The sequence below is a fragment of the Vanacampus margaritifer genome, chromosome 6 (assembly GCF_051991255.1).
Source record: "Vanacampus margaritifer isolate UIUO_Vmar chromosome 6, RoL_Vmar_1.0, whole genome shotgun sequence".
In the NCBI taxonomy this organism is placed as follows: Eukaryota; Metazoa; Chordata; class Actinopteri; order Syngnathiformes; family Syngnathidae; genus Vanacampus; species Vanacampus margaritifer.
Window position 1 is genome coordinate 19,633,629 of NC_135437.1, and position 19,105 is coordinate 19,652,733.

A 19,105-nucleotide genomic window follows, 5' to 3' on the forward strand; every position below is an offset into this window, starting at 1 on the left:
TAAGGTACTAAAAAAAAAGAAGTGCAAAACTGTTTAAATCATGTTCATTTTAATTTCAATTCAACATATAATTAAACTAAAAATATTTATTTTTCTAGTATTTCTATAAATCAGTAAAACAAGAAATTAACACAAACTAGAAATGCACTTGATTATGTAAATGGTTGGTGGGTAAAGAATGAAACGGCCATATGTGTCACATGGGTCCTTAATGGCATATCTGTGCTAATTGTTTTTAAATGTGGCTCATCAACTAATATCTACAGGCATTGTATTACTTTTTTTTTTCTTTTAGAAAATTCTGCAATACATGGACATAATAAAATGCCTTTTTTATTGGCATTCATGCAAACAATTGTTTTTATTGTTCATTTTATATCATGTATGTATTTCTTTAACTAAATATTGTGACACACCAAGAACAGCAGTGCAGTACAGTACTTGTAAACATAACCAAATCCAGCTAGCATTTTCTGCATTCATTATCCTTGACATAAAAAGGAAAGCATTTTGCAGAGATAAGTGCTGCCCAGCAGCTCAAATTCAAAAGTGCAAACTTGTCATTTGAAGGCACTTAGGTCTCAAAGCACTCATCTTGTAATGACACACAAAAAAAAGGTCCAACATCAGTATGGCTCATCTTTCAGATTTTGATGAAGGCAGCAAGTAAACATCATCCCAAATAGCTGAAATAAAAGATACAAAGAAATTGTTAGTTCAACTCTTATACATTTGGATGGAAATGGATACATTTGTTACAATACGTATTGTATTTACTTGTAAGGGACTTCACCTGTAAAACTGCAATCCCAATGCCCAGTCCACCGAGAATATACAGCTGACTGAGAATAAACTCCTCCAACTGCATGACGCAGCCTCCCTGGCAGCACAGCAAGAGCAACACATTTAGAACATTGTTTATACTGTAAGTCAAGAGTGTGTCAAGAGGACATGCGTACCAACCTCCACCTTGTAGACATTAGAGGGATGGTCTCTGATGCCGCAGAGGATGCTGGGAGTTTTACAGCAGCTGTCGGGAACACGCTGCTGGTCCTGTGCGGCCTGGACCCAAATGCTGTCTTTCCAATCTGAGGAACTGTTACTACCGCAGCATCGGAACTGAAAGGGAAGAAATCACACAAATGAGGCATAAGATGCATACTCGCATGATGTAAACAATGCACATGCAAACCTCCTGATGGAGTTTGTCCACAGCCTGTGTGACACTGTCCTCCCCAACTTGCTGGTACTTCTGCTGCATGGTCACCTTCAAGTTTTGCCTCAGCTCTTCATCCAGCTGTGAAACACAAGCAGCACATTAGCACTCATGTGCAACGAAAAATTCGAGGCTATCCTAGTGCTAACACAAAGTTAGCATGCTGTACAGTATGGGTGCATTTCAATAAATTAGAACAGATTATTGGATCAGATCATTGACGGCATTTCAGCAGCTGCATTCAATATATTAAGTAGATGTATTAAACACTTTTTTACAAATTTTAAAACAAAATTTTAAAATTTTTTAAATTCCTACTTAATTTATATTTATAAAATCATTTTCATTGTTTCTCATGTTATATTTAATTTCCCAAGATGATAAACGAAATCATGAAATATTTCACTTTGTGCATAGTAAATCTATCTATATTCAACTAAACTACTGACATGTACATTCTCTATGATATTCAAAGTTATTGTAATGCAACTGTAAAATAAATCAACGTGCTGCAGATTACCTGGTGGCAGAAAGGGAAACACTGGTGCAAGAAAAGGAAGAAAGAAGGAAGAAAGTGTGAGAAGGCTCTATGAAGAAGTTCTCACGCGCAGTATTTACGGCAAACGGGCAACCTAACGTTTGTGTTAAAATGACGCTAACAAAAAGACCAAAAAAGAAAACAGATGCCCAGAAGAAGGAATGCAAGTGAGAAACATGCATATAAAAAACAACAACAAAAAAACACGTGATTTCATTTCAACCTGACGTGCCATTCAAAAATATATGCTGGACTGAGATTTAAAGGGCCAGCAGCACTTGGAACAAACAAACCCATAAAAACAAACTTGGGTTAAAAGATTTACCTCTTGGTAGCTAATACACGCCAAGACACCAACGACGATTTCCAGCACAAAAAAACAGAGCAACAGCACCAAATACTGCAGGAGACAAACAAAATACAACCGTCAAGCATATTTGTAGTGCTGGCCAATATGGCCTTAAAATGTGTTTTCCCAAATCGATTTGACCCCTTTGAATGGCATTATTCAAAACAAGTTAGGGTTGGTGAGTGGTGACTCCTGGCTTCGAACATGCAGTCCTACAATTCATGCAGTATATCTCATGATATCAAATATTTTAAAGTTCCACAGCAAGTTGTTGTTCCTATGTTGTCATAGTACTGGATTTAAGTGGGGCTTGTTGACTTGAGGTTTTCTATTTCCACAACACGTAACCTCCGGCTGCGTCTGCATGTCTGCTACACGTGGACGCTTGTGATGCTCCTCATTCCTCTAACATTAGCCAAACTCTAAAAACGTCAACTCTTGAGGACACATGCCATGTGACCTGGCACGTCATACCGCAGCTACAGTTAGTGCGGGCCGTCCCAGTGATCTGCAGGCAGACACAAGGTCACCCGGGATTACCCCCCACCCCCACCCCACCCAATTCCCCACAGAATATCGTGTGTAAACAGAATCTTTAACAGGACTTTTCTTGTCTTCTTTAATTTAATAATAAGGACAATTCTTTGCCTCACCACAATCAGAAGGCACTTTATTTCCCTCAGAGTGGCGCAGCATCCGATGATGCCGGTGACGATCACGACGGCCCCGGCGGTGATGACGATGTAAGCGGACGCGGTGTAGAAGCTGGAGTTGAGCAGACTGATGTAGTCGCTCTTCTCCACCAACGTCCACACACCCACTGCCAGCACGGCACCCCCTGCCAGCTGAGGGACCAAACCGCTCCATTTAGTTTATACACACTTTAGAATTGTCATGATGTGTTATCCATATCTGCATCTTTAAAGCGTGCACGGAAGGAAAGATTCAAAACGAGTGTATTAATTTCTCTTTGTTTTTAATGGAACTATTGGCATTGCTTTTCTAACTTACCAAAAAAAGAATGTTAACTATAAAGAGAATGTACTTCAGACAAATTGTCCCACAGCCGTTGGAGTTTTCTCTGCGGGTTTCCATTCTGGAAAAAATAATAAGACCAGGTTGGCTGTGAAGTGTGGCGTTGTTTTAAAGACATGTGACAAATGATTGGTGGCCTCAAACACATTTGCATCAGAAAATATTAGGTTTGTATCACATCTATTGTGATATGCAACATGCATAGTGTCTGATTTAACATGTCTTTGAAGCAAAGTTGTATTATTTCCGGTGTGGACCTAAATGTGATTATTTTAGCAACTCGCAAATTCTGCGGTGTGACAGTCGTGTGCGTGTACCTGTTGAATCATGCAAAAATCAATTTTTGTCAATTTGGACCAGCGCCTGGTGTCCGAAAAATTTTCTTGAACTTCAAATATTCTTGATTTTGCATCATTGTTGCTTGTGGAATCGTCCAAGATTCAGTTCCATGAAAAAGTGTCTTCATTTTTCTATTTTTGGGCTATGTGATTGTGACTATTAATATTATGAAAGGCAGTGTTGGCCCAAACCATGGCAAGTCTTGCATGCAGTGAAAATCTAACAACGTTGCTGCAATAATTTCAGGTGTAATATTATATATGTGTGTAGGTGATATTTTTGCTTGCGTAAACATGAATGAAGCTTCTTCTTTCACTTGCAAAGACTGAGCAGGAGCAGCTCCACTGATGAAATCAAATATGTGGTGGGTAAAGATACTTTACAGCTTGTGTCGCATGACAGGCAGCAATAATATACTGTAGCGCAACGGAGAGGAAGCCCAAATTAACTGCTCAGGAGGAACACTTTTATTTTAACCCTGGAGAACCCAAGAACCCTTTTCTTCTTTGGAAAATTATGAATTATACATTAAATGACTGCTATAAGTTCACTGAACATCAAAATATATGTTTTTTCAATTTTAACCCTTTTTTTTAACTAGCTCAGAGTTGCTAATTTATCAAAATATATATCTAAAACATACTCCTAGGCATTCTGCAACATGATATGAAATAGATTAACAAAAAAAACCCCCACAATTTTACCATCTGATGGTTTGCTGAGAAGATGGTTTTGTTTGGATTGATTTCCAGCTCAACAAAACAGCATATTGACAGCCATCTTGTCACCACCACTCTGGCTCATGTAAGTGCAATATTCATCCACTAGATGGCCCCATGCAGGGGTCAGAAGTGGCACTCTGGACTTTTGAAGTTAAATTTGTAAAAAAAAAAAAAAGGTATTTGTTATTTGAGTAGCAGAATTTATAGGGGCCAAATTTGACCCCGTGGGTTCTCCAGGGTTTAAGACAAAAAAAATCACATCTCTAAAACTTAACAAAAATGGTAAGCCTTACAAACACAACAAATGAATCCGTGCTCTTCCTAACATTAGACCAAGTACACGTGCGTACGCGAGTAGTGGCCAAACAGAAAAAGTCTCCTACAGATTTATTTTTAACTATGGTGTCATGGAAAAAGTGCTGCCGCTTCCAAGTGAGGCCAAAACGGTCCTACCTGACTGAAGATGTCAATTCCCGTGGCAACGTCTTCCGCGATCCCACTCGGCCCGCTGTGGATGTGCTTCTGTCTGTGGAGCTTGTCTGCAGCGCTTTGAGGGTCTTACGTGTCCTATTGCAGCCGCTTGCCCACCCAAACACTTCCTAAAGTGCATGACTGCCCCCCACTGGCCTCTCCCACATTGAAGTGAGTGTGGAGGGAACCTTCAGCAATACTGATATAAATTGCGACAAGTGGAATCAACACAAGTATATTTACCTGAATCAAAGCATTATAAAAACATACAAACTTGACAGTAAACCTGACTTTCAGTAAACGGAAGATGACGTATTGTGCGTCTGTTTCACAGGAAGAAAAGCTTGACCGCTGGAAAACGGTCTCATACTTGGAATTGGGAGGTTAACAAAGAGTAGCAGCTCAGTCTGCTAGTTGCAGCACCTTTTCAAACATTTGTCTTTCTCCAATCACACACAGCAACTTCTTTGTGTGGCGCACTTTGTCAAGGAAAGTGTGTCTTCGCATTGTCGATCGAGCTGGGCAATTAACTTCCTGAAATAAAGGAAAAGTGATGTACACTCAATGGCCACAGCATTAAATGTGCCTACACAAATGTAATGAGATCCAATGCTGGTAAATTTAGTGGTTGTTCATCCTGTATTGCATCATACTGAAATGACTATTTAGTCCAATCCTACACTACAACTACAATAATACACAATTTAAACCTCTCTGATTAAGTCAAATTGAGCAATAAGAAATTATAATAGAAATCTTATATTGCTTCTCTTTTGATGAAATGTGATTCAAGCAAAGGCACTGTGACGAAATAATTTTGAAAGAAACATTTAGCAAATAAATGAATCATAAACGTCAATCCAAAACAAAAGCATCTTAACCCTGGAGAACCCAAGAACCCTTTTCTTCTTTGGAAAAGTATGAATTATACATTAAATGACTGCTATAAATTCACTGAACACCAAAATATATGTTTTTTTCAATTTATTCCCTAATTTAGGATTAGGGCGAAATTTGACCCTTTGGGGTATCATTTCGAAAAATCTGAATAACAAAAACTGTCAGTAAACTATTTAGAATTTAAGAAAATAATCAATCAAATACACAGCTACATTGAACAATATAATTTTTTTTGTTTTATTTAATGCATTTTAGCCATTTTGTCACCACCACTCTGGCTCATGTAAGTGCAATATTCATCCACTAGATGGCCCCATGCAGGGGTCAGAAGTGGCACTCTGGACTTTTGAAGTTAAATTTGAAAAAAAAAAAAAAAAGGTCTTTGTTATTTGACTAGCAGAATTTATAGGGGCCAAATTTGACCCAGTGGGTTCTCCAGGGTTAAAATCAGATTACATACTCAGCCATATGCGTCATCAGCTCCTCCATGTTCGCTCCAGTCTTGGCACTGCACTCATAAAACGAGGCTTGATGCAGCTGTATGGACCAGTTAGAAAGAATATATATTTTATACTTTCCTTAGTTGATTTTTGTTTTGTTTTGAAGGATGCATTGTACTTAACCTTTGCCAAATTCTGTCCGTCTCTTCTTCCTACATTCCTACAGTGACCGTTGGCCAGGTCCAGCTTGTTTCCGAGCAGCATCAGCATTGCACCGTCGCACATTTTCTCCTTTGACACATGCCCATTTTGTCACACACTCTAATGCATTGTTTGCCAACCTTTATGGAGCCAATGCATCGGTTTTAGATGAGAAAAATCTCACAGGAAAATAAAAACGTCACAAAAAAATAGGATGATGAGTCTTGTCACAAATAATTCACAAATGCACGTTTGATTGTAGAGAAAATCCATTAGGTCATGATTTACGTATTCTGTTAAATGAACGGCAACCAGGTGGCGACACGTTTATTGTACATTCTGCCATCTAACGGTATCTACAATAATTGTTCTGGCTGTCACTATAGGTTACTGACACAGACAGGACAAAGATATATGTGCCCCCAGTTCAATGTGTTGTGGTTGGGTTATAATAAAATAAGAAACTACAGCAAAATCCTGCTGACTTATCATCCGAATGCTTACCTCCACAGTGTCCATCCACTCTCTCACGGCGGTGAAGGAGGCCGAGCAGGTGATGTCATACATCACCAGGATGCCGTCAGCCTTGCGGTAGTACTGCTCAGTGATGCAGCGAAACCTGCACACACGTGAAGGAGGTCAGATGCGTAAATAGGAGCAGGCTGGGAAGTCGGAGGGCTGACCTCTCCTGACCGGCAGTGTCCCACAGCTGCAGGGCGATGGTGGCGGAGCCCAGGGTGATGGTCCTCAACTGGAAATCGACGCCTAGCAGCAAACAAGCTCATAAAACAATCAGTGTTAAAGGCTGTGAAAAGCTGATATGAGTTTACCGGCAGTGGCGCTCCTGGGACTGTAGAAATGTCCTGTGCAGTAATGCTGGATGAAGGAGCTCTTACCCACCCCTGAGTTACCCAGGAAGACCACCTTGAACACATGCCGAGGAGGACTCACAAGTCTGCTCTAAAAAGTGACATCAAATTAAATCAGTCTTTGTGCTTTTCTGAAAGAGCAAATAATTTGACTCATGTGTAGTCGTTTATGAATGATGTACAACATTTTCCCTACCTGTCTGACTGCCTCACAACTGACTCTATATGATGCCTTTGAACTGATCTCTTTTTTCTCTGTGCCCTGTTCCTGCTCATCGTGCGAGCTTCAGCGGGGATCAGCAAGTACAGTAAATTAGTTCCTTCTGCCTCAATTGGTCGCAAAGACAGTGGATGCATGTAGACTCGCTCACACGAACCTTTTCACTGGCTTGTCTCGTAGAAAGTAGTGCCCTACGACTGACCCTCTCTTCTGCAAAGTTTCTTCCATATTTGGACTCTGAATGGGGTTTAGCGGAAAGTCATTAGGAGTATTAGTTACCACCATCCGCAAACGCCAACTTCCAAAAAAAAAAAAAAAAAAAAAAGAACCCAGTGCTCAGTAGACATTTATTCTGCTGTGCAAATAAGCATTACTGTACAAGAAGTGATCACTGGTATACATACCGGAGCCTTTTGTCACATATAGCATGAGAAATGTAGTTTGGCTGAATAACATTTGATAACGCAGAATAAATGTCTTTTCAACACATGGCATCAGTTCCGTATGCATGCAAGATGCCAACTGAGTTCAAAGAGTAACAAGCTGCCGTATGGTAGCATGGCCAGGAGGCGGGAAGGATCCATGAAGCTGTTCCCGCACTTAGCTTAGGGTGGATATTGCTGCTGTGTCCATGCACTGTAAAAGTCTTCACTGAGGTCAAAGGTTAGCGGCAGAGAAGGACGGAGCGGGCATGGCTGACTAACCATCTTCTTGGTCAGCTGGGCATCTTTCTCATCTCGCAGCCTTTTATTCATATCCCTGCAGAGAACAAGGAGTTGCACGCTGCTCTTGTTTACAGTGGATATAATAAGTCTACACACCCCTGTTCAAAAGCCAGGATTTTGTGATATAACCCACACACGTCTACGTCCACACACACACACAAAAAACAAACAATTTCAAAACTTTTTCCACCATTGCGACCTTTAAACTCTATCATCCAATTAAAAAATAAAGATACAGTATATTTAAAAGTAAAATATGATGTGGTTGAGAGCTACTTCTTTTGTTGAGTGTGCACACCCTTTTGTAACAGAGGATTTGGCTGTGTTCAGATGTATAAGAAGGCATCTTGTAATTGACTGAAGAAGAATGAAATAAAAACAAAGATGCACTTGTCAAGTGAGCAATATTGAATATTAACACTGTAAGACCATTTTTAAGCCAACTCTTGATCCCCATTACATTTGAATGTGCAAGGTAGGTGCGTGTCGTCTTAATTTGTTACCTTTTATTACTTTGCAATTGACTTACCGCAACAAGCTAAGTTGTCTCAGGAGACTATCCTTCTCTTTCTGCATGTTCCTTGACACTTTGAACACATTTCTGTGGTGAAACAAGAAAAAGACAATTAAAAGCTTGATAACGCCTGATTCATAAAGGTAAGAATGATGTATTAATAATATAAACTGTACATTGCAGAAAAAGTATTTTGCAGCCTGTCACCTGTTTAGGTCTTTATTTCTTAACATTAGCATAATTTTTCTCTCCATTTTAGGCAAAAACATACATTTCCATCTTAATACGCCAAAATAGATTTATTCAAACTTAATTTGTAACATAAAATGTTGTAACCTATCCAAAAACCAAACGTGACTCTTACTGCTGTCGGGCCACTTGCTCCTGGGCAGCGCTGAGCTGTAATTGGGCCAACTGACCCATAGCAGCCTGCAGCTGCTCCCTGCTGCTCTCCGCTTGCTCTTGCAGCTGGAGGTTGAGGCTGCGCAGCTCCTCGTTCTGTTCCTTGACGTTTGCCTGCTCGTAGATCAGCTGCTGCATTCTGCACTCCAACTTCATGCAAAGAGAAATTCTGTTGACTCTCCGGTTATGCTGGTTTATTAGCAGGAATGTCAGCAGGACCATCGGTCCGGTACACACCTCTTTCTGTCTGCTCAAGATTATCTCCAACTCTTGGTCCCGCAACCTCAACTCCTCCTCAACCTGCATGCCTCTCTGCTTCTGTCTGATGCTCTCCTGTTTTGCATCAAACATTTCATTCAGTCGGTAAAAACGATACAGGAAGAACGAGGTTGTCACAGTGCTGTTTGGAAGTTGCCCTGCGTTTTTGGTAAGCGGAGTTTTCTACATTTCACCTGCTGGCGTTAACATTAGCAGGGTATTTTCCATCCACCTCTTTTTTTATTTTTTCTGTGAATTATCCTTTTTTTTTTTTCCTGGGGAGCTCAGTATTGTTCATTCGGTAATTTTACCGATTTGACATGTCATCATCATTGCTCTCCTTTTTTTTTTTTGTATGTGGGTGAGAAATGTGTATGTGCGTGTGTGCGTGTGAGTGTGTGTGTATTCATTAGTTCACCTAAAACCTATTAAAAAATCCCAAACCGTTCACCTAAACCGAACACTTCCAGCCAGAGTCGTGAGGCCGTCAGGAGACCCGAGGAAGGACCAAAGAAAAGAAAGGAAAGTTTTCTGTGAATTATCCTAATTCAGTTATTCAGGTTGACCTTTTGTCACGCCATCTGTTGTTACTTGTAGTTTTCTCCCGTTTCCACGCTCTTTTGATTTGAATAAACTTGTTTGTGTTTGCTTTGGAATTCACTGTCAAGTGTTTTTACGCACCCTTACAGAGCACACATTGATCTGTACCTGAGTCAGGCGTTTCTCTCGCTCCTCGCGGATTTGGGTTTCCATTTCTTCATATATGGACCGAACAACTTGATCATGTTCATTCTCTCGTCTAAAGTACAACAAAGTTGAAGGAAAAGTTCCTACTCAGCTCACTGTTTAAAGCCACAAAAGCAGAATGTGAGCGGATGCGTTCGTGCGGCACCTGCGCAAAGCATGTTCCAGGCTGTCTCGCTCTCTGATGGAGTCCTGCAGATGTGTGACAGCGTGCAGAAGAATGCCTTCCAGGAGCCTGAGCAGTTCTGGCCGCTCTCTCTGCAGCTCACACCACAAAGAACACAGCTCCTGCTGACTGACACACAACACAACAAAACCAAGTGGCACTTCGCAATAGCAACATTCTGTTTTGATACTATAAAATACTACCAATACTGAAATGATTCCATGGCAGAAACCTAAAACATCAGTAAGAGCATGTGCATTCAAAATGTTCATTTTTTTGTTGTAGCGTTCTCACCTGTCAGACAGTTTGTCAGCGCCAAGCTCATTCAGTATATCAGTAAGTCTTATTGTAGCAGCATCCTCCGACCAGTCCTCCTGGCCTGCGTCTTTGTCTGCAAGCTCTTCCCTCTGCTCAGCTGTGTCCGTCTGGCCCATCAACTCACCTGCACCAAAACGGAAGTTGTTTGACAGAGAGTTTCACCCATAACTGTTGTGCTAAACTGCAGTATGCACACCAAGTCCTGTGCTGAACTCAAGTGGTGTAAGGAAGCCATTGCTCTCACGGTCCAGACTCTCAAACACGGTCTCCAGCTGTTCGGGCGACAGAGGCAATTCCATCTGGAGCCTCTGAGGAAAGAATTACGAAGATTAAAGTTGAGGAGATAACTCCCATTCTGCCAAATGATCCACTCACCTGCATATCCCGCTTTGTGATAAAACCTTTGCCCTCTTTGTCGCACAACACAAACAGCTGCTTGGCCTTCCCCATGGTCTCGGCCTGTGGGCTCACTGCTGCTGCTGCCTTTCTAGGGGAGGGTGAACCTAGTAGGCTGCGGCCCCTGGCCAGTCGAGGGCTCCCTGCTGACAGGCTCTTAGGTCGCGGACTTACAGGTACAGCCTCGCCGCTGCCTTGACCTTCCAGCACTTCTCCATCATTCAGCCACTTAGACATACTGTAGTTGTGCTGGAACAGACGAATAAGTAGAACAATACACATTTGAGCATCTACAGTATTTCAGGGTTCACCACTGTGGCCCCCTCGGCCACCAGGTAGCCCCCAAAGACAACATTAGTAGCCGGCTGGTCTGTTCTAATAGCTTACCAACGATGGGCCATTATTTTCAAGTAATGTAAAAGGGACCATTAGAAAATGTGAATAACAGCAGAGATTTATGGAAGTTAAGTATTGCATAGTGTGAAATTCATTTGTTTGAGAAATGATTAACATGATCAGTGTTTTCACATAATTAATATTAATTATTTATAATAACATATACCGGTAATCGTAATTTGAGCAAATATGTTACTTAGAAGTGTATATCAAACTGGCAGCTCTTTGCATTTATCAGTCCTCAAGAAGAAGTAACTCTCAGTTTAAAAAAGGTTGGCAACCTCTGATCGACAATTAAAAAATTCTACTCACTTTTCGCTGTAAGGTTCTGTGACAGGTTGGCTCACAGGTCCTCCCTTGTCAAACAAGAACAGCAAACTCTGCTGGGACCATACACATTATCTCCAGCTGCTCTGTCAAACTTGTCTTCACTCACGTCCCGTCTGCGCAGGAAAAATGTGTCCATGTCAGTCAGAAAATTAGTTAGAGTACATTTCTCTCTCATATAAAATAATTTATGCACAGGGTAAATTCCAGGAATCTAAGGTAACTTTACAATTCCCATGACCAAAAAAAAAAGAAAAAAAGTACAGTTTACAGAGATAAGACAGTACATAATAAACCAATCAAGCTCCAGGATGTATATAAGGCAAGGAACAGGAAGAAGTCATGTGAGTTTGTGTACTTGAAGAGGAGGGAGGATAGCCAGGAGTGAGGAGATGCAAAACACTGTTTGTACTCATTTGCATGGTTACGAACGTACAACTACCACAATTGCAGGCAAATCTTTGTCCAACATAATATATAACATATGATTACATATTTAAATATGCCACCCTGCCAACAATTCTCCCCATAAGTGATTTATTGTAGTGATGATGTACACATTTAAAATACTAAAGGAAAGAACAGTCTAATATAACAACATAAGAAGCCTCTCCAAACAAACCATATCCATAAAAATAAATATTTACAGAGTGACTAGTACTGATCTATGAAGCCTTCACAGCTTCCTCCTAAAACGAGAGATAAGGTGAATTCCATCGTGAGAACTATGCCAACAGTATATGGAGGCTTTTAAAGTAGGTAACAGGCAGGGCAAAGCACAACTACACTTCTTCACATCTTGAGTCTTGGCCGTGTGTTTAATGCAAGTTGTTAAAATTGAAAGTGGATGAAACACCTTAAGGGTTTAAAACTTACATGAATAGACCATTGACAACAGAAGTACAAGAAAAGACAATCTTATTTCAAGCGTCAAAACGAAACAGCTGTCAGTATAATTGTCAGTGTGACGTTAGCTAACCAAGCTAACCGAACCGAACCTAACATACTCTATATACAGCGCTTGAATTTATTCCTTAAAAAAAAGAGGAAAGAAAAGAAAATTCGCTTAATATGTGGTGGGAAATATGAATATTATCTTAAAAAGGGTCAGATGCTGACGGTAGAATCAAGTGAACTATAAGACAAATTGAGGGTGGGGGAAAAAAAGGCAACTGACATACCTACACGGTGCTGGACGCAGGTGTCCACTAGTACCACTACCTTTGATCACTTCTCACAGCTAACCTGGCGAGTACTGCTTGTGGCCTATAGATGGCAGTGGGTACCATTGCCGCTCAAATTTTACCGTCAAGCCTAGTATAGTGTGCAGTCCAAATAGCCCATCTGCATCACGTGTCTTTTTTCAGGTATTTATGTGCGATTCTAGTCATTATGTCTTAATTTTAAATAATATTAGCAAAAATAGATATAATTTAATTGTATCAGCGCTGAAAAAATGTGTTTGATAACTATATCATGAACCTTTACATTGTCTATTACGGTAAAAGTTTCCGTTACCATGGAAGATACGGAAATGCGTACGCTACTGCTGAAAAGCATTTTGGGGGCTTCAAATGGGCATTGTCTCCAAATCAAATCGGACCGAGAAGAGATTATTCTTGTTTTCCAGTCATTTCGAGTGCTACCTTTATCCTTTGTTCTCCTGGTTTCTTTCGGTAAGAAGATATTTTTGATGCCTTACTTGTAGTGCGTTAACAAAGGGGAAAACAACAACACAGGGGCTTAATGCAACGAGTCTGGACGGAATTCCTCGAAGTCAAGATCCACCGTGCAGCCATGCCAACCTAGCGATTAGTTGTTGAGATAAAAACAATCTGTTACTCATTTCCGAATGAGTATCTCTTGACTGAGCTACGCGAGTAGAAACGCGTCAAAATCTCGTCTAGTTAGGTGGTGATATAAATTTAGAAAACCTGCCTATGTAACACCCCGAGCATTTGGTGTTACATCAGCTTGTAGCAGCTCAATGCACAGGACAGAATACAGGTACAGCCTTAGTTTTCCTTTGATGCAGCGAAAAACATGTCATCATTCTTGTGTGCTTCCTTGCAGGTAATTCAGCATGAGGAGACATCCAATGAAACGACCTCCAATGTCTGCAGTGATTTCTCGGACTACTTACAATCATCAGCAAACGTCTCATAATTGAGGAAACCACACAGGATGTTTCTGGATAGAGACAGTATTTTTGGGGGGTGCTGTACGCAACACTTCCTCCCAATATGAGCGAACCCCAGCAGTGCTTCCAGAACATCAGCATCAAGAATTAACGTAGTTATACATGTAAAGAAAGTGTTTATGAGATGCTGCAGACGGGCAACTACTCCCTGGTGCTGCTGATGCAGCTCACACTTTTGGCTTTTGACCTTTTCGTCAACTCCTTCAGTGAACTGCTGAGAGGAGCCGCCGTCATCCAGCTGGTGCTCTTCGTGTAAGTACGGTCAAACTGCATATGCAAGTGATGTAACACATCAAATTAGTCAAACTACTTAGGAAATTTGCTCATCTTAATGCCAACGTTTAGAAAGATGCATCATTTAGTGCTGATCAAAAATGTAAGACCGTTCAGTTTTGGTGGGTATGTGCTTTAATAGGGCTTGGACAAAATATTCATGTCATATCATTATTAGGGATGTAACGATAACGACAATATTGTGATATTAAAACTGCCACAGTATATTGCCGTCGTCATGTCACGATATTAAAAGCAGCACATCTGTTAAAAAGTTGGGTTGATTTCAACTGGCTAGTTTTTTAGTGCAGTTGAATTTTCACAAGGCATATTTTGGCCCTTCTATTTTTAAAATCCTGCGATTTGCTGGCAACCAGTTCAGGGTGTACCCCGCCTACTGCCCAAAGCCAGCTGGGATAGGCTCCAGCGCCCCATGTGACCCTTGTGAGGACAAGTGGTTAAGAAGATGGATGGATGGATGGATGGTTGTTTAAAATCCACGCTTATGGTCAGGAGAAGTGGAACGTAATATGATTGTAAACAAAAGTCAATATGTGAAGGAACTCAATGTGTGTTTGCATTAGCAAGTGCCTCAAGATATATATTATATTTACACATTTTAAATATGTATAATATTTATCATATTTTTCATTGCTGTACTGTACAAAAGCACAATATTTTTATACATTTTTTTTGTTCGAGCTCATTTTTTGTTTTACAATATTGTGACCCTTTTTTTGATTTCGCCAACCTCCCCACAATATTGTGATAATTATCGTATTGTGACCTTCGTATCGTGATAATATCGTATCGTGATGTTTGGATATCGTTACATCCCTAATCATTGTATCTCATGACATTGTGGCTTAATATTTTCCTTTCATTAAACATTTTAAACCAGGGGTCACCAAGTTTGCCTCCAATGACCGATCTGGTAGCACGGAACATTGTGATTTTCTAGGAATGTTGTAAAATTGATAATTTTAACACTGGCAAAGATTTATAAAGAAAATGGACTTTTAACACTATCACACTGAACTGCTAGACTAGGCGACTTTAAATGGAGCTTAAATGCTAATTTTTTTTTAAGTGTTGCAATGTTTAGTTATGTTTTTATTTGGTAATGTTTGATTTGAAATAAATTACAGTATTTTATCACTCTCACACTTTTCTCATTTCCAAACTGTTTGCAGCATCCAGGACATCGCCATCTTGTTCAACGTGATCATCGTGCTGCTGATGATGTTCAACACGTACGTGTTCCAGGTGGGCCTGGTTTCTCTGCTGCTGGAGCGTTTCAGAGCTCTGCTCTTCTTCTCCGCTCTTTACCTGACCCTCAGCATCTGCTTCCACAGCTGGGTGTTGGTATGCACATCAGCCCTGTACAAATTCTTCAAGAGACTGTCTCGTCAAACCGCGCTGACTTAAGTTGTACTTTTTTTTTGTGTGTAGAATCTAAGATGGAAAGCATCTAATAGCTTTGTTTGGACCGATGGCCTTCAAGCTCTCTTTGTGTTCCAGAGGATAGGTAATTTATCGAAGTTTTATGTTTTCCCATTATTTTTATTGTGCCTTCAGCGAATATCTCTCTACTTCCAGTGGCAGTGTTGTATTACTACTTGTACAAGCGCACAGCAGAGTACATGGGGGACCCAAGGCTCTACGTGGACTCTCTTTGGCTGCGTGAGGCCTTTGCCAGAGCTCGGCAGTAGACGCAAAAGATGCGAGAGGATTGGATTTCTTTTGCTATCAAGCAAAAACTCTGCTTCTGGTGAACTTTTATGTATGGTAGCTGCTTCCAGTTTACATTCAGTACTCTCAAAGAGCTTTGACACTACTGTTGACTCACTGACAAGGCGTAAATGTGGGTCTAGTGTCTTGCTCAGGGACACTCAAGAAGTAAAAATGTGACCACAACTCAAGCCCCTCTGTCAAAATAAGGCACAAGTGTTTGTTTACTATTCCCAAGCAGGCAGTTGGTTTAAAACTCCACTGGCAGGTAAGACAAGGGTGGCATATTGTATTAATCAGGATTGAGGTAACCTACTTTATGTGGCCTTTGTACTGCATTCTATGAGTAGAAAGGAGACTGCATTTAAAAAAAATATATACTGTCAAGATGCATTATCTTATCTATTTTAGACTTCTTCGCTGACTATCCGTCACTTTTACACTATCACTTGTCCCACATGACAAAGTCTGATGGTTTATTAGGTTTTATGGAAGCCAAGTATGTTTACACGATGCCTGTAATGATTTTAGAGTGAGCCCGTCCATCTCACTCAATTGTGTTCCTGTTTTTTAATTTTATTTTTATGATTAAATAATCCTTCTGTAATCCTTGTGTAATCCATCACTGCGTATTATCCTGGAGACAAGGTGAAACAGACTGCTCTATTTTTAACGCAGATTAATCAGGATTTAGGTGCCGCGAGTGCTACGAGCCATAAATAGTTGTCTGAGTGTCACAAATAACCTTCTCAACGCAGGTCAAGTTGCTGTCGTGGACTTTCATGGCTATTTCTTGACACTGGAGTAACAAATCTATTGCTAACAGGGCCGTGCCACGGTGCCAGTGTTGCGTCTACCAATCTGAATCAATGGAAATGGCAAAAGTTGTACAAAGAAGACCCCTTTTATTTGAAAACAATCCATATTATTGTCAGTGCAGTCCAATCAAACTCAAAATCCATATGCTGTGTTTTTGTGTGTTGTCATCCGTCCCATTGGAATGTGTTGTCTTGTAAATCGGCCACCTGAAATGACAGCAGATCCGATTGAGGTGCGATCAAAACAATTAGTTAGAAACAGTTTCCCAAGGATGATCTACCTTCATACGTAGATGCCGACCCAGAGTAGCAAGAAGAGAACACCAAAGCCCATGAAAAGTGAAGCTACGAGGGAGATGAGCAACTCTTTGTACACGTCTCTGGTGTATTTGGTTGAAGTTACCTCATAGCTGATATGTAATGTCAAGGTTGAACTCTTTTTTATTTTTATTTTAAAAAGGGTACCCGTTTGACCATGGTCATGCAGCCCTTTGTTGGATTTTACCATGGAAAGAGTGACATCTGCTGGCAAGTATAGACATTACAGGTACAACGCTATTGTTGGCAGTATTTGAACAACTGGTTGCATATTTGAAGTACTTGTAATGTAATACAACTACAGAGAGTTCCCTTTTAATAATTCTAAATGATCTTGTCAACGCTGACACTAGGACAATTGTAGGGCACATTTTGTGGATTGTCAGTTTTGCCACAGTGCACAAACCGAGATCCATGAATTCAATACTTGAGTCCATGGTGTGACATATACATTTGATAGAGACTTCTTTTACATACATAATAGGTTTATGATGGAGTTCTGTACTTATGGCAACAACGTAACCCAAACTTGTACGTAAACATCGGAAGGCGCTAAAACAGGGGTGGGCAAACTCGCTCCTCGAGAAACGGAGTCCTGCAGGTTTTGGAAGTTTCCCTCATCCAACACAAGCTGATTCCAATCAACAGGATCGTTACCAGGCTTATGCAGACCTGGCTGATGAGCTGATTATGTGTCAGCTGTGTTGGAGAAGAGAAACATCCAAAACCTGCAGGATTACGGCCCTCGAGGACAGAGTTAGCCCACCCCTGCGCTAAAGTCTATCACTAACATATGATATTACAGCAGTAGAGTCACAACTACAGTATATATATATATATATATATATATATATTTGTACGCAGTGGTTATTTTGCTGTGATCGGCAACTCGCCACCTAGCGATACTTTGCGCGATAATGACGCTGTATTTGCCACATGAATGCTGGCGTGATTGAGTCAGGTTTACTCTGTGTTGGCGATGAATATTCCACGTTTAAAGAAATAGAAAACTTGACTGCTGCATTTGAAAAGATGCAAAGTGTGTCAGAGACGAAACTTCAAAAGCAGGCCAGAAAAAGGGTTACGTTCTGAAAGTTAGAGTTGGGCTGTCCGGTAACAGCCTGTTTTCAGTGATAAAACAAATAGATAACTTTGTGAAGAGACATAAAGGGGTGAAATGAGACAGGAACGACGCACAGCGCTTGACTTCCGGCAAAATAATTTATTAAAAAATGAAGAAAAAAATCCTGTAAGCCTTCACAGCACACTAAAATAACCTATTCCCAGCCAACATACTGCAATCATGGGAAAATAGCCGCTTCTCGGCAGGCCAAGAATTCCTCCCTCGAGTGACTGACCAATTTGAGCCGTTCACGATAAAATAACTGCAGAAGGAGGGTTGCCAGTCACAGCAAAATAACCACTGCCATATTTGTATGAACACTTCTAAGAAAAAGTTTTTCCTAGATGGAAAAAGGTACATAATTAACCTACATCTATATGCATTTGTGTGTGTGTCATGTCAGTAAAGGTTAAGAAACAATGATCTAATTAAAGTGTACTAATAAAGTATTCGAAAGGATACACGAAGAACCAAGCGGTGAAGAACATGCCGATGGCCAGCAGGACCACTGTGAGGTGGGGGAACACAGCAGGGTTCACCGGGCTGGTGTATCTGGTCATCGCCTCGAGTTCCTGTAGCGAAACAACATAGCCGTATTCTGATTGTTTATTGCTTGCATCTTGCACAACTTGAGCACAATCGTTTGGATGTCCTGATTTTTACTGAATCGGAGTCTGACACGAGAGAGTAAAGCTATGCTAGCCAGCAACCCGTTGCTAAACAATCGTAACATTATAGTAATTCTGCGTTTGGTGATTTCATGCACAATTATACACCTGCATATAGCATTAAATATTACGTATAAAAAGATATAAAGTCGAAACCATACCATTTCGAATGAAGCAGGGCTCCTTCCTTTACGGACCAAGATAATAAGGCCACGTACTTCCTCTTTTCCGAATCTCTTCCGGGTTGAGGTGACGTAGACTTTTGTGCCACTGCCGACAGTTTCGTCATTCTTGTTTCACCATACTCGATTTCAGTAAAAATCTCAGATGTTATTCAAGGAAAAAAGATCTCATAGCTTTACACGTCAAGGGTCAAGCTTACTTAACTAGTTGTAAAATTAATAAATCAGCGCGCTTTGCCGGAAAAT

The 19,105-nt window shown here is 40.6% G+C and overlaps 4 protein-coding genes across 9 annotated transcripts; 1 reads left to right on the forward strand and 3 right to left on the reverse strand.

Moving 5' to 3' along the window:
• Positions 1-150: 150 nt before the first annotated feature.
• On the reverse strand, positions 151-4,792 carry cd151 (CD151 molecule). 2 transcript variants are annotated; one of them, XM_077567617.1, is made up of 9 exons: positions 4,653-4,792; positions 3,115-3,199; positions 2,757-2,948; positions 2,080-2,154; positions 1,737-1,757; positions 1,193-1,297; positions 964-1,119; positions 794-880; positions 151-686 (listed from the first exon to the last, which is right to left on the reverse strand). In XM_077567617.1, the coding sequence occupies exons 2-9, from the start codon at positions 3,196-3,198 to the stop codon at positions 627-629; spliced, it is 780 nt and encodes a 259-aa protein (XP_077423743.1). In that variant the 5' UTR covers position 3,199; positions 4,653-4,792; the 3' UTR covers positions 151-626. The 2 variants fall into 2 exon arrangements, with proteins under 2 accessions (XP_077423743.1, XP_077423744.1); XM_077567618.1 differs by lacking the exon at positions 1,737-1,757.
• Positions 4,697-13,083, reverse strand: cracr2b (calcium release activated channel regulator 2B). 5 transcript variants are annotated; one of them, XM_077567610.1, is made up of 19 exons: positions 12,728-13,083; positions 11,532-11,662; positions 10,803-11,072; positions 10,624-10,735; positions 10,404-10,551; positions 10,092-10,238; positions 9,908-9,998; positions 9,179-9,274; positions 8,904-9,091; positions 8,555-8,626; positions 8,005-8,059; positions 7,458-7,537; positions 7,277-7,364; positions 7,042-7,171; positions 6,895-6,976; positions 6,716-6,830; positions 6,194-6,301; positions 6,031-6,107; positions 4,697-5,204 (listed from the first exon to the last, which is right to left on the reverse strand). In XM_077567610.1, the coding sequence occupies exons 3-19, from the start codon at positions 11,058-11,060 to the stop codon at positions 5,120-5,122; spliced, it is 1,932 nt and encodes a 643-aa protein (XP_077423736.1). In that variant the 5' UTR covers positions 11,061-11,072; positions 11,532-11,662; positions 12,728-13,083; the 3' UTR covers positions 4,697-5,119. The 5 variants fall into 5 exon arrangements, 4 of the variants coding, with proteins under 4 accessions (XP_077423736.1, XP_077423737.1, XP_077423738.1 ...); XM_077567611.1 differs by lacking the exon at positions 12,728-13,083 and adding an exon at positions 12,423-12,717; XR_013294376.1 differs by lacking the exons at positions 4,697-5,204; positions 6,031-6,107; positions 6,194-6,301; ... (2 more) ...; positions 7,042-7,171; positions 7,277-7,364 and having other exon boundaries at positions 8,904-9,110.
• A 24-nt stretch (positions 13,084-13,107) lies between these two features.
• tmem138 (transmembrane protein 138) lies at positions 13,108-16,351 on the forward strand. Its single transcript, XM_077567622.1, has 5 exons — positions 13,108-13,553; positions 13,620-13,998; positions 15,213-15,384; positions 15,472-15,547; positions 15,619-16,351. Exons 2-5 carry the CDS (start codon positions 13,871-13,873, stop codon positions 15,729-15,731), a joined length of 489 nt encoding a protein of 162 aa, XP_077423748.1. The 5' UTR covers positions 13,108-13,553; positions 13,620-13,870; the 3' UTR covers positions 15,732-16,351.
• Positions 16,352-16,635: 284 nt separating this feature from the next.
• Positions 16,636-19,002, reverse strand: tmem258 (transmembrane protein 258). Its single transcript, XM_077568634.1, has 4 exons — positions 18,839-19,002; positions 18,472-18,581; positions 16,850-16,978; positions 16,636-16,775 (listed from the first exon to the last, which is right to left on the reverse strand). Exons 1-3 carry the CDS (start codon positions 18,839-18,841, stop codon positions 16,852-16,854), a joined length of 240 nt encoding a protein of 79 aa, XP_077424760.1. The 5' UTR covers positions 18,842-19,002; the 3' UTR covers positions 16,636-16,775; positions 16,850-16,851.
• Between the last annotated feature and the right edge of the window lie 103 nt (positions 19,003-19,105).